At 37.1% G+C, this 13599-nt stretch overlaps 1 protein-coding gene across 1 annotated transcript; it reads right to left on the bottom strand.

The window, feature by feature from the left end:
• Positions 1–5079: 5079 nt before the first annotated feature.
• On the bottom strand, positions 5080–6174 carry LOC149178598 (putative disease resistance protein At1g61310). Its single transcript, XM_089422160.1, has one exon. The coding sequence runs from the start codon at positions 6172–6174 to the stop codon at positions 5080–5082; it is 1095 nt and encodes a 364-aa protein (XP_089278286.1).
• Positions 6175–13599: the final 7425 nt, after the last annotated feature.

Raw genomic sequence — 13599 nt, 5'->3', positions numbered from 1 at the left:
CCTGCTTGCTTAGAGTTCTTGAGAGAGTGGATGATTTCGTGAGAGAGGAGGATACCATCCATTATGTGTCGCCCCTCCACATAGCCTGACTGCTCCTTGGATATAAGTGCTGGCAGAAGCGGTTTGAGCCGATTAGCTATGACCTTTGAAATTACTTTGTAAATGACATTGCATAATGCAATGGGACGGAATTTATCTGGAGTGATGGATTCTTCCTCCTTGGGAATGAGAGCGATGAAGGTAGCGTTGAGAGAGGGAAGAAGCCAACGTGTTGCTCTGGATTCTTCAACTATCTGCCAGACTTCCTCTTTTAACATATCCCAGAAGGCATGGAAGAAAGTAGTTGTGAACCCATCGGGACCAGGAGCTTTGCCCTCTTTGAGTTGTTTCATGGCATCATCCACTTCCTCTATGCTGATGGGGCGCATTAAGAGTTCATTTTGTTCCTCTGTAATAATTTTTGGAATATTGCTGGTAATTTTGTTTATGGCTTGTTGCCTGTCTTCTCCCTGCTCTTGATGGACTTGTTGGAAATGATTGAGGAGCTCAGCTTCAATCCCTTCATGTGTTTCTACCTTGTCGCCTGCTTGGTTTTGGATGAAGGGGATATTATTGTACATTCTCCTTTGTACTGTTGTTCTATGAAAGAATTTAGTGTTGCGCTCCCCCTCCTTCAACCATCGAACTCTTGACTTTTGCTTCCAATAGATTTCTTCCTGCTTCCCTCTTTCGTCCAATAAGTTGTGAATGTGGCGTTCCTTCTCCAGCGTTGCTTCCGTGTGCCCCTCCGTGATGATCTGCTGATGAAGGTTTTCCAGGTCCTGCATGAGCTTTTTCTTCTCCTCGAAAATGTTGCCAAAGGTTTCTTTATTCCATTGTTTCAGATGGCTTTTGAGAAATATTAGTTTCTTCTGAAATTGGTACATTTTCGCTCCTTCTGGAGGGATGTATGAGGCCCAGATGGTCTTAACAAACTCCTTGAAGTTAGGATGAGTGAGCCAGAAACCTTCGAACCTGAAAGGTCTTTTGGTTATGTTGCCGGGTCTTTGCCATTGAAGAGCTATTGGCCAATGGTCTGATCCTGAATGAGCCAGTATGGTTGCTGAGAAATCCCCTCCTAAGTGGACCGCATTGTCCGAGAGGAGGAAGCGATCCAACTTGGAGGCGATTTGATGCTTGCCTGCCCTGCGATTGCTCCAAGTATAGGTTCCATTGCAGAACGGCATATCAATAAGGGAAGCCGAGTTTATGAACTCTTTGAATCGATCAACCTCAGGCTCCAATCTGCTTCTTCCTCCAAGCTTTTCTTCCGATTTGGTAATCATGTTGAAATCCCCAGCAGCGATCCAGAGCGGGAATTTCCTGCTATTACTGAGGACTTCGATAGTGTCCAAAAGCTCTACCTTGTTGCTAGTTTCTTGCGGGAAGTAGACATTTGACAGATTGCCATGAATGTTAGTTCCCAGAATATGGAAGGTGGCCTGTATCAGATGATGCGCCGCATGAAAATCGGTTAGGAAGACCGCTTGAGTGTTCCAAGCTATAGCCAAACCTCCCGAGGCGCCACAAGCATCGACCGCCACTGTACGACATCCTGGCCAGGCTTTTGAAAGGAAGCTGTCTAACATAGAGCTATTGCATTTAGTCTCCTGGAGAAAGCAAATTTGGGGCTTTTCCTTTTTTATCATGTTTCTCAACATCCTGAGTTTTCCGGGGCTGTTAAGCCCTCTTATATTCCAGGATACAAGCTTCATGTTTAACTACTGACAGAGGGCTTGAAATACTTAGTCAATTTGGCGTATCTGCCTGAGTCGACTAAGATTTTCCCAATCTCTATCGTTCTTTGCAAATCTGTCTTTCGGCCTCTTTTCTTCGAGTCCTTATGGCGCTGGGTGCCGTCCCATTGGCTGCCTGGCTGAATTCCTAGTTGGTTTTGGTAGTAGGCGCGTGAAATGACCAGTTCGAGTTTGTCAAGTTGAAACTCTGGGATGGCATCATATGCTTTCCTTCTACATGCAGCCTCCATTTCTAGGAGATCTAGGCCATGCAGGTCTATGCTTTCCGGTTCCTCGTCCATTATATGCACTTGATTGTTGTCTTCGTTGCCAGAATCAAGATTCTGGGGAATGTCATTTTTGTCATCCACCTCCATATCTTTGAGTTTATCGGCTGAGTTGGTCTGATCCTTTTGCAGAATGATGGGGCTAGAGATGGGGGCAGAGGATTTGGGAGGGGAGAAGGAGGAAAGGGGAGGGGAGGAGGAGGAGGGATGATCAGGAGCGGCTTCCTTGTTTAAGGGGGGATCTTCTGAGGATTGACCAAGAATGTCGAAGCTGTTCTTGGTTACTGGGCCATGCGGCTTGCGGGGCTGGGGTTTGTGACCATTGGAGGGCTTTTTATGCGCACGCTTCCTGCTTGAGACTTTAGTAAATCCATCCTGAGCAGGGGAACCTGAGGAATCTGGAGGACTAGATTGAATATTCAGAGGGCAATCCCTGAAAAGATGACCTAGGGCATGACATTTTCTGCATCGGAAGGGAACATGCTCGTAGTCGAGAGGCTGAATCCACTCTTCATCACGATGGGCAAGCTCAACTGACTCGGGGAGAGCCTCATTAAGGCGAATGAAGACACAAATCCGGGCATAGGAGGTGTACTTACGAGATAGGGTTTCTTCTGCTACTTTGATGAAATCGCCGACTCCATTGCCAATCTTTTTGAGGAGCTCCTCCCCCCAGTATTCGTCCGGGAGCGAATACAACCTGATCCAGACAGGAGCCCATGATAGGTCTTCTTTGTCCGGGTTAAATTTGGGGATCCAGTCGCGTAAATATAGCCCAGCCGAGTTGAAAAAATAGGGCCCTCCTACTAGGATCCTGTGTTTATCCTCCGGACAGTAGAATATAGCAGTGAAGAATCCTTTCGGCCCTAGCTGTAGCGTGACATCCCCTTTAGGTTTCCATTTTGCAGCTATCCATCCATATAGGGCCCTTTCAGTTGGCCAGAAACCGATGAACTTGCCAATGAGGGCATGGTCCTTCATGAACTGTATTCTCTCATCGATCTTGTCTCCAGGCAGCTCGATCCTTGGTCTGACCTTGGCTGCTGGTCGGCATGTGCTAGAGGTGATTTGCGGCCTTTCTCCAGGCATTCCGGTTTCTTCTTGCGATGCGCCATCGCCTTCTTTGCGGTTACCATCATTGTTGAAGTCTTTTTGAGGTATTTTTCCCCTGTTCAAGATTTCTTCGTTCACGGATCCAAAGATCACTTGATGCTCAGAATCTGACTGCGGTGGGGAGGGCTCCGACGCCCCCCCCTGGGGATGAGCCATCCCTGGCCCGAATGCGCTGCAGGACGGGGTGCTACAGCAGCTTACGCAGTATCTGAGAAGGTATTTTCTTCACTGTTTGTCGGCGCCGTGTGCAGGGATTCGCAGAACCCTAGCAGAGCTCCATCCTCTCAACTAACCAGCTCTAAGTCCCACTGATTAACCTAATAATCTATTACTCATGTTTAGTTAGTAATTAATAAATTTATTAATTATCATTAATGATTTTTGCTATTAATTAAATAAATAATAATAATTATTATTATTATTAATGATTATTTATTTATAATAATAATAATTTATTTATTATAAGAAATGAATAATTAATTATTAATAAATAAATAAAATTATTATTAATAATTAATTATTATTAGCCATTTTTAAATTTCTAATGCATTATTTAGGTTTAGATTTTATAATTTAGGATTTTAGTAGTTTTTTTTTAATAATAATTTTGTTCATTTAGTATTTATTCATTTTTTTGGTTGTTTGAGTGTTCATTGTGGGGAATTGGAACCATCTTTTTTTAAACATAGACCACAAAAAATTGAAATCTAATTGTAAGTTTGGTGGAACTACACCTTCATCAAGTTCAATACATCACCGTAATTGGAGTAGGGAATTAAACCATCTTTTTTAAAACAAAGACTAAAGAAATTTGAAATCTAATTGTAACCTTGGTGGGACTACATCTTCATCACTTCCAATATATCACCTCAATTGAAGCAATTCAAATCTAATTGTAAGTTTGGTGGGACTACACCTTCATCACGTTCAATACATCACCCTAATTGGAGTAGGGAATTAAACCATCTTTTTTAAAACAAAGACCACAGAAATTTGAAATCTAATTGTAACTTTGGTGGGACTACATCTTCATCACTTCCAATATATCACTTCAATTGAAGCAGGGAATTAAACCGATAACTTCACATGAAGGATTGTCTTAACAAAACACTCCATTGATGTCTATCCAAAACTCCATGAACATAATTATTATTAACTTTAATAATGTTGAAACTAATAATTATTATTGACTTTAATAAAAGACTTTCTAGAAAAATCAATATAAATTATTAAATAAAAATTTAAATAAATTAACTTAAATAAATTATAATTTTTTTTTAAATAACTGTTATTACTTAAAATAATTATTAAATAAAAAATTAAATAAATTATAAGAGGAGAAATTTAAATTAATTAAATAACAAAAATATGAATTAATTAAAAGAAAAAAATAACAAAAATATAAATTAATTAAATTATATAAAAATAATATTTAAACATCACATGTTGTCATTCCAAAATAACATTTAAATAATGTTAAATACAGAATATCTCACACTTTCAAATTAATAATATTCCAATTTGTATGAGGTATAACAAAACATTTATGATGATAATTGTGTACACATAAGTATAAAATAAAAAATGTGCTGGTCTATTTTTCAGGGAGTTGTCTATAATGCGATTTTTTGAGATTCCGGTGAGAGAATCTGGCGGAAGAAATTGAGATGAAATCATGATTTGTTGCAGTTAAAATGGTTTTTTAACTGCATATTCGGATTCAGCACCCTGAAAAACCCCTGGGACTGTTTCATTGTGCAGAAATTAGCTATCAAACTTCGATTCCAATAAATTACTACCAGATTTTCACCGGAAAAAATCACCGAAAAAACTTTCAAAAAGTCGCGTTAAAAACTACTCCATTTTTCATATTCTCATTTTCCCAAATTAAATTTGGGCACCACTCAACCTTCTACCAGTACATCAATGTACTCGTGCCCGGCATCCATTTGGGTGATGAGCTTTTCTGCGCTCCACATTTCTAGCAACGTCTCCACAGGAATCTCTGCATCCTCAGAAAACACAGCGCAGCATAAAAAACAAATCTTCAAGTTACGAGCAGGCAAATCGTCATAGCTCAATTTTAGCCTTTTATACAGGTCTCTATCAATGATGCTGTGGCTGGCTTGGAAGGCAGGATCTGCAGTTCTCATGAGAATCAAAGCACGCCTCCACTCATCTTCCGTCTTTTTCCGCCTCATTGTTGCAGCAACTGTGTTTAGGGCCAATGGCAATCCTTGACACTCGGAGGCAATTTCTCTAGCTATACCCTCTATATTGTTCTCCCTTGGAAGAATCCCATCTGTAAAAGCTTTTGTCCTAAATAACTCCCACCCTTCTTCGTCGGACAGGGTTTGTATCTTCAATGTGTACTCTTCGCTTGCCTCCATCGCGAAGATCACTTCTCTGCTGCGACTGGACATTAATACCTTGCTACAATTGTGATCCCCAAATGTCACGCCAACTTCATCAATGAGATCGATTCGATCCCACATATCATCACAGATCAAAAGAAATTTCTTCTTTGCCAGCGATTCTGACAGTTTCATTTTCCGTGTATCACTGTCAGAAATGCTCTCCAACTTTAAATCCAGAGTCTCAGCAATGGAGGCCTGCAATTTTTCAATCCGATAGTGCTGAGAAATTGTAAGCCAAATTACTGCATCAAAAATGCCTCTCACCTCTTTGAATTGGTTGTAGACCAGTTTGAGTAGGGACGTCTTGCCGACGTTCCTCATGCCATAAATGCCGACCATTCGAGCTTGGGGATGAGCTTCACCAAGCCATGCCTGCACCTGCATCTGAGCAGATTCAATGGTGGACCCTACGAAGCCGGAGCCTGGAATAGGTTGACGAAGCACCTCTGCCTGAGGCGCTGCGGCGGACACAATCTCTGTAGAATTGGCAGATATTGAAAATAAGGTGTTAAGCTTTTGAAAGAGTTGACGGAACCTGGTCTCCCAATCTGCAATCTGAGTAAAGAGATTAGGGCTGCACATGAGACAGCCGCCGAAGCACCGTCTTTGCTGTTGTTTGGCGCGGTTGATGAGAGGTGCTCGCCCATGCTTCCCAAACTATCTTTGATGGCCTCCGGCAGCCTTCATTGTTGGTCCTGGAATTGTTGTTCAATTTGTAATAATAAGCTCTTCACGGGACGGAAGTCAGTATTGAGAATCTCAAGCTTTCCCTCCAACTCAACCACATTCTTGATCTGCTGGATGACTGCACCAACAACGCTGTATGCGATATCCTTTGCGACATCGGTGGCAATCTCGGCGGCCATTCTATGCTTTACAAATGAATGTCACAAAAAAATATGTGAAGATGAGAAAAACTATGAAATGGGGGCGACACAAATGCCTATTGTGAGCGAGGGGAGGTAGTGGATTGGACGAGTTGACGGTGAGAGTATATATAAATAAAAGATGAAGAGCCGAGGCAAAAGACGGTTTAATCAACTTACAGTCTGTCTGAACCTAGATTGTTGGTTCTACTTGTTTAAGCTTTGGAAAGCCAGAGATATGGTTTTTCTCTCCGGCTAATTCCTTGCTCTACAAAGAAAACTGGTATATATACTTTGATTGTATATATACTTTTGGAAAGTTTATTCCTGCCATTTTGTTCAAAGAATATATATGCAGGTAAGTCACTTCTCATATAAGGATTTTATGTTTATTTTTAAAGTTAGTTAAATTATTCACACAATTCGAATATTGTGAAAGGGAAGTTTCGACTATCGAACTTGATCGAACATTATTCTCAAGGGTCTCATCAATTATAAAATAATTTTATTCCCATAAGAAAAGAATAAGTGGCTTTCACTTTATTTGACCACTTAAAGACAGAGGTTGGTGGTGGTTTCATTTCTGTGTTTTTTTAGTTGTAATGTGAGTAATTTAATCGGAATTGTTTTTAGTGTGATTTTTTGGTGTTAGAATTTGGTAAAAAAAAATGAGGTGAAATTTTGATTTGTGTTATTTAAATTTGTTTTTTGATTGTATATGAATTCAACGCTTTGAAAATTTGTAGGGCATCTGAATACCTATCAAACTTATGATTTCAATAAATTCTTACCAGATTTTAAAACAATTAAACTTAAAAAACCACCTAAAAAAGACTTCCAAAAAATCACGCTAAAAACAACTATCATTCAATCATTCTATTTACTTTATGCTTTTGAGATTGCCAATGCGAACTATTTATTTGAATGAAGGTATGGAGATGCAAGAAACCTCCCATAAAAGGATGGGATCGTATACATTGTATTAGTACCTCCCAAAGCTTGGTATTATAATTATCAGTTACAGTCTCATTGGATATGAATTTGGGTCTAATTTAATGCATTTGGAATGTTTTTTATATTTGTATTAGTTTTAAAAATAAAAAAAAATTTAATTAATTTTTAAATGATATAAATGCTCTGTAGGAACCTTAATTCAGGTGGATTTTCATTTTTTATTATATTTGTAAATAATAAAAGTTTTATTGTGACGAGGTATAATTATTTTATGGTGTGTTTTTATTTTTATTATATTTATTATTATTAAAAATTTAATTTATAAATATAATTTATATTTATTGGATGATTTTTTAAACTTTTACGATGTTTTCTCAAAGTCTTTTTATAGTTGAGGAGACACTTCTGATATCCTCTAAAGGTTTGTGTTGTGTTAAAGGAAGTTGCATACATATATGGAACAATTTACACGAACATTTTTATAGGATATGGTTTTTTTTTTATGTAAATTCATCTAACACTAATGTTGAAGACTTTACTCTAAACAGTGGTATTCAAATCATATATTTCCATATTCTTTTCTTTTCAACCTTATGATTTTGAGGTGTATTCACTTATTACAATGAATTTTCTATCTATAAAGACTATTTGGCATTTGTCTCACTCTTGGCTCATGAGAGACATAATGTCTCACTTCTCTTCTTTTATATTGTAAGCTTTGCATTTTGTGAAGTGTTTTTATTGCTAAATCCTTCAACAACATAGATAAGATCATGTAGAGAAATTAATCAAGAAAAGAAAGATTATAGGCTCCTCACAACAATGTACTAAAATGGAAAAAAAAAAAAGTAATTCATTGTTCCAATTATAACTTGTTTCTAATCCATCCAAACACTGACAAAATAGGGTAATCCCATGAAAAAAATAGGGAATTAGAGGGAACCTATCCCAAATGCCATAAAAAGGGATAAATAGAGCAATCCCATAAGTAGCCACTCCCAAACTACTAATGTGCAAGGACTGAACTAAATTTCAAAAATAATGTGAAGGTTATAATTTGTTGTTCATATTATAGCACTTCGATGTTAATTATGGATCGTAGATTGAATCACTTGCATGTACTTGATCTGAAGTTGCTTGCTTGACCTATTTTATGCTTAAGCTTAGCATCCTTTAATATATAACTTTACCTAAAATGTTCAAATTTTTATGATTGTACTCAATTGATTTTGAGAGAATTTTTAAGGGTCAAATTTCATCAATTATTTTTTTAAAACATTTTTTGGAAAAAATATTCATCTATTTAACTAAAAAAATATTATATATATATATATATATATATATATATATATATATATATAATATTTATTAAAAATTTACCATTTTTAATAATAAATTACATATTTTCTATTTAATATTCATTACATTCTATATAATTTTTCAAACTATAATAATCACTTATATAATACTAATTTTTAAAATGGGAGAGGCTAGTTCCGAGAAGAAGCCTTCTTTTTGTACATATATACTTATCAGACATGGTGACATCCGTCACATCTTATTACATTCACATTACAACCACATTGAAACTTATATATGCTTCAGCACAGCGTTACAAATTGGGATTCCATCGCTAATGGAATGCGTACTATTTGAGTGCCCCAACCATTAATCCATACACTCATGTGCAATTTATATAATACTATATAAACCTAAAATTTAAATCTTTTAAAAAATATCGTGTTAACCAATAACTATATCAAATCCCATTCCCAAGAAATATAACATATACCTTTTTTTTTAATGCATTTTCATGCGGTTAACTTCGCAAAAACGAATATTTAAAAAAATAAAATGTAAAGTAACGATATGATAAATTATATGCAAATTTTTTTACAATGAAGCATAAGCACCTCATCTTTTCTCAAAATATCTACCGCGAAGGATTAATCATTATCATACATGAAAATAGTTATTTCTTTCTCACGCTAGTGACAAAACTACCATGTGGACGTGTCAACTATTATGGTATGTCACTCCAAGTCTAAGGGCAAACATCTGGCCATGAAATTCTACAACCAACGTACAAAGATTCGTAGTCAAAGCATTAAGTGAAGCGACCATTGCTGCCCGTTGTTTCCTTGCTAATCCAAAGTGCCAAGAAAAGGTTGGTCTTACGATTTAACTATGAGTGTATTTAACTCTCCATTTTTATTATTATTTTTTGTTTCAATAGGGTAATGTATTCAGAGTGTTGATTTTGACATAATCTAACTGGATTAAAAAATTAAAATAAGTTTTCTAGGGTAAACATTACAATTTTTTTTTTTTCACAATTTTGATTAGGATGAAGTAATTTGTTTGGGTTCTTATTTTGCCATCATTATATTTTTGTACTTTGCAGCATAGTGAATCGTACTGCCAGATTTCATATTCATATGAATTGTGAGTGTCTTGTTAGTCAATCATGTCCTTGTGGAGGTAGAAGATGTCGAGAGTCTCTAGCGTGCCCATATTAAATGTGACATAATTGCAATTGCGCAATATGGCATAATTGCATTCAACATTTATTTCTAGGAATCCATGTTTCCAACAACTCTCAAGCGCTCTGGCATGCCCGCATTAACTCCAATACGGTGAGAGGTGATTATTGAATGTTCAATGCCATATCATGGAATGGAATATTAGTGCACCCAGATTGTGTTTCAGTCCTGCCGAAACGAGGTTCCCCGAAGAAAGAAACCCGCGGCTCTCGGCATGGTCTCGACACTGTTCTCACTGTCAGTGCTGCTCTCGATGAAAAAGCTTCATAAATAACCAGTAGTGAAGGAGACTCTGCATCACTTTTGGATATACTATTAAAGTACATAGCCAAAAGGGATGCAATGTAAAACAGAAAAAAGATCATAAATGATCGACAATGCAAAAGACTTTTCATCGCTTTTGAGTTTTTGTTAAAGTACATAGCCAAAACCGATGCAATGTAAAACATAAAAGCTTCATAAATGACCCCCAATACAATAGACTATGCTAAAATACATAGCAAAAAGTGATGCAATGTAAAACATAAAAGCTTTATAAATTACCCACAATGCAAAAGACTATACGTCGCTTCTAGCCAAAAGGTATGCAATGTAAATCCGCGAGTTGCCATTATCGAAGAGTTCCTACGATGCCTTAGGAAGTGTTTTCAAATCTGAAAATATCATGTGCAAGAGACTCTGCATCGCTTTTGAATTTTCGGTAGAAATACCTAGCCAAAAGGGATGCAATGTAAAACAAAAAAACTTCTTAAATTAGCCACAATGCAAGAGACTCTGCGTCGCTTTTGAACTTTCTGTTCAAATACATAGCAAGAGGGAAATAATGTAAAATAAAAAAACTTCATAAATGACCCAGAATGCAAGAGACCTTGCGTTTCTTTTGAATTTTCTATTCAAATTCAAATACATAGCCAAGAGTGATGCAATATAAAACCAAAAAGCTTCATAAATGAACCCACAATGCGAGAGAGTTTACGTAGCTTTTGAATTTTCTGTTAAATAAAATGAATGCATACCGGATTCTTGCTCACCCACAATGCAAAAGACTCTGCGTCGCTTTTGAATTTTATGTTCAAATACATAGCCAAAGAGGGATGAAATATAAAACAAAAAATCTTCATAAATGACCCACAGTGCAAGGGACCTTGCATCTCTTTTGAATTTTGTGTTCAAATTCAAATACATGGCCAACAGAGATACAATATAAAACAAAAGAAGCTTCATAAATGAACCCACAATGCAAAAGACTCTGAGTCACTTTTGAATTTTCTGTTAAATAAAATGAGTGCTTACCAGATTCTTGCTCACCCACAATGCAAAAGACTCCACGTCGCGTTCAACTTTTCTGTTCAAATACATAACTAAAGAGGGATGGAATATAAAACCAAAAAGACTTCATAAATAACCCACAATGGAAGAGGCCACGCGTCTCTTTTTTTCTGTTAAATAAAATGAATGCTTACTGGATTTTTTTTGGCTGCTGCTAAATAAAATTAACAATTACCAAATTCATTCGGCCTGGAATGGAATGTTCACCAATTCCTTCTGAGCATGGTTTTCTCTCAACGAACAATACGTATACCTGAACGGGAGGAACCATAAACAGTGATCCAAAGGCAATAAAGAGAAAAGAAGGGCATTTATTGAGGACACTCAATTCTACCATGCAGACAGACACGTATCAGCCTGACCTCGTACAATGTGCACAAGATGTTTTAGGAACAGGTGATGAAGAGAAAATGCAGTAATTGTGTCTAACATTTCCATTATTTTAAAATATCAGTGAGTAGTAATGATGACACAAGGAACAACAATGTTTTGTGGTTTTTGTTTTTTTCTAAACTCTGTTAGATTTAAAGACTTGGAACTTATGGCTTCCCAAAATTTTACATCCCCAACAATGATAGAGGCATTCGATCATGATTCAAAAGGCCTCCATAGTGAGATGTAAATGCCTTAACATTGGCACAAGTGGTGATGGAAGTCATTGGATCATGCCTAAACAACAAGTATTCACAAGATCTATCTCATACGACATAAGTGCATAAGTTAGCATGGAATGTGGAGACTAACACAATGGTGATATTGATGGTGGAAAATTTTCTTGTGGCTTTGTTATTATTCCCTGCCGCAACAGGGTAATAACACATTTAGAATGCATTGATTTTGACATTAAATCTAACTTGATTAAAAAATTAAAATAAATTTTCTAATATAAAGATTAGAAAAAAAATTTAATTTATTTTTTCTCAGTTTTGATTGGGTAATTTGATTGGGTAATTTGCTTAGGCTCTTATTTTCCATCATTATATTTTTGTACTTTGCAACACAATGAATCGTACTGGTAGATTTCATATGAATTGTGATTGTCCTGTTAATCATGTCATTGTGGAGGTAGAAGACGTGGAGAGTCTCCGACATTGCCCGTATTAAATATGGCATAATTGCAACTGCACAATATGGCATAATTTCATTCAACATTTATTTATGTGAATCCACATTTCAAACAACTCTCAAGCGCTCTGGCATGCCCATATTAAATCCAATACGGTGAGAGGTTCTGGCATGCCCATATTAAATCCAATACTGTGAGAGGTGATTATTAAATGTTCAATACCATATCATGGAATGGAATATTAGTGCACCCAGATTGTGTTCCAGTCCTACCGAAACGAGGTTCCCCATGTTCAATATGCCTTGTACTACCTCCCATTTCCTACAATGGAATATTAGTGCACCCAGATTGTGTTCCAGTCTTACCGAAACGAGGTTCCCCATGTTCAATATGCCTTGCACGACCTCCCATTTCCCACATGATTCTGGCACCACTGTGACCCCATCTCATGCAGGGAAATTCCCTTTTGGCTATCGAAATTGTTTCACGAGCCTTCTAATTATAGTATACACAGTAAGTGTATATCATCGTGTCTTATGCGCTAAGTCTTGCTATGTACTATACACTATTAAAATAAAGTACACTGAAAGAAGATTCTAACCAAAACAAGAAAATACCTATAGTGCAAACAAATACTAAGAGCATGTGGCAGATGCACTTTTATGCCATTCGAACTTGGGTCGCTTCGCCAAATCATTCACCGCCTCCATCTTCCACCATTTTGAATTTACTACACCACCACAATGAGATTAAATCCTCTCTAGTTGGGTCGCTACCATTCATTCTTGGGTTCATTTGGTAAGGAAAACAGAGTTACCACGTCCCTCGCCCTGCTGTGGGATCCCTTATTCCTCCATTGGCTCCATTAATCGTGCCTCAATGCTACTCTTCACTGATTATAATTCAGCTCAGCTATTCTTTTTCTTGAGGATTCCTGACTTTTGCAGATCCTGTAAAGCATCCAATGGCATCTATAGTTACAATGTTGTAAAGAAAAATTATCTTTGCCTGTGCGACCAATGGAATTCCCCGCAAGCGGCAGGAGGAGGCGGGATGCAGGAGAAGGCGGGATGTAGGAGGAGGCAGTATGATATAAGCTAAAGCAGTGTGAAGACGCATGGATGATATTTGGCATCAAGAATCATGGGAAGTGTCGAGTGCCAACACGTGCCAGTGATACATGAAATCTATTAAACTTAAAAGATAATTTGGTGTAAACTTTGGATAGAAAAAACTATGGGATAGAAAC

This window comes from Pinus tabuliformis, chromosome 4_1, assembly GCF_031772625.1.
Source record: "Pinus tabuliformis cultivar Carrire ecotype Pingquan chromosome 4_1, CPIR1, whole genome shotgun sequence".
In the NCBI taxonomy this organism is placed as follows: Eukaryota; Viridiplantae; Streptophyta; class Pinopsida; order Pinales; family Pinaceae; genus Pinus; species Pinus tabuliformis.
This window is presented reverse-complemented; position numbering and strand designations above follow the sequence as displayed.

What these genes read in the sequence shown, in the direction of transcription:
- LOC149178598 (XM_089422160.1), bottom strand. Translation starts at nt 6,174, where the DNA reads ATGTGCAGCCCTAATCTCTTTACTCAGATTGCAGATTGGGAGACCAGG.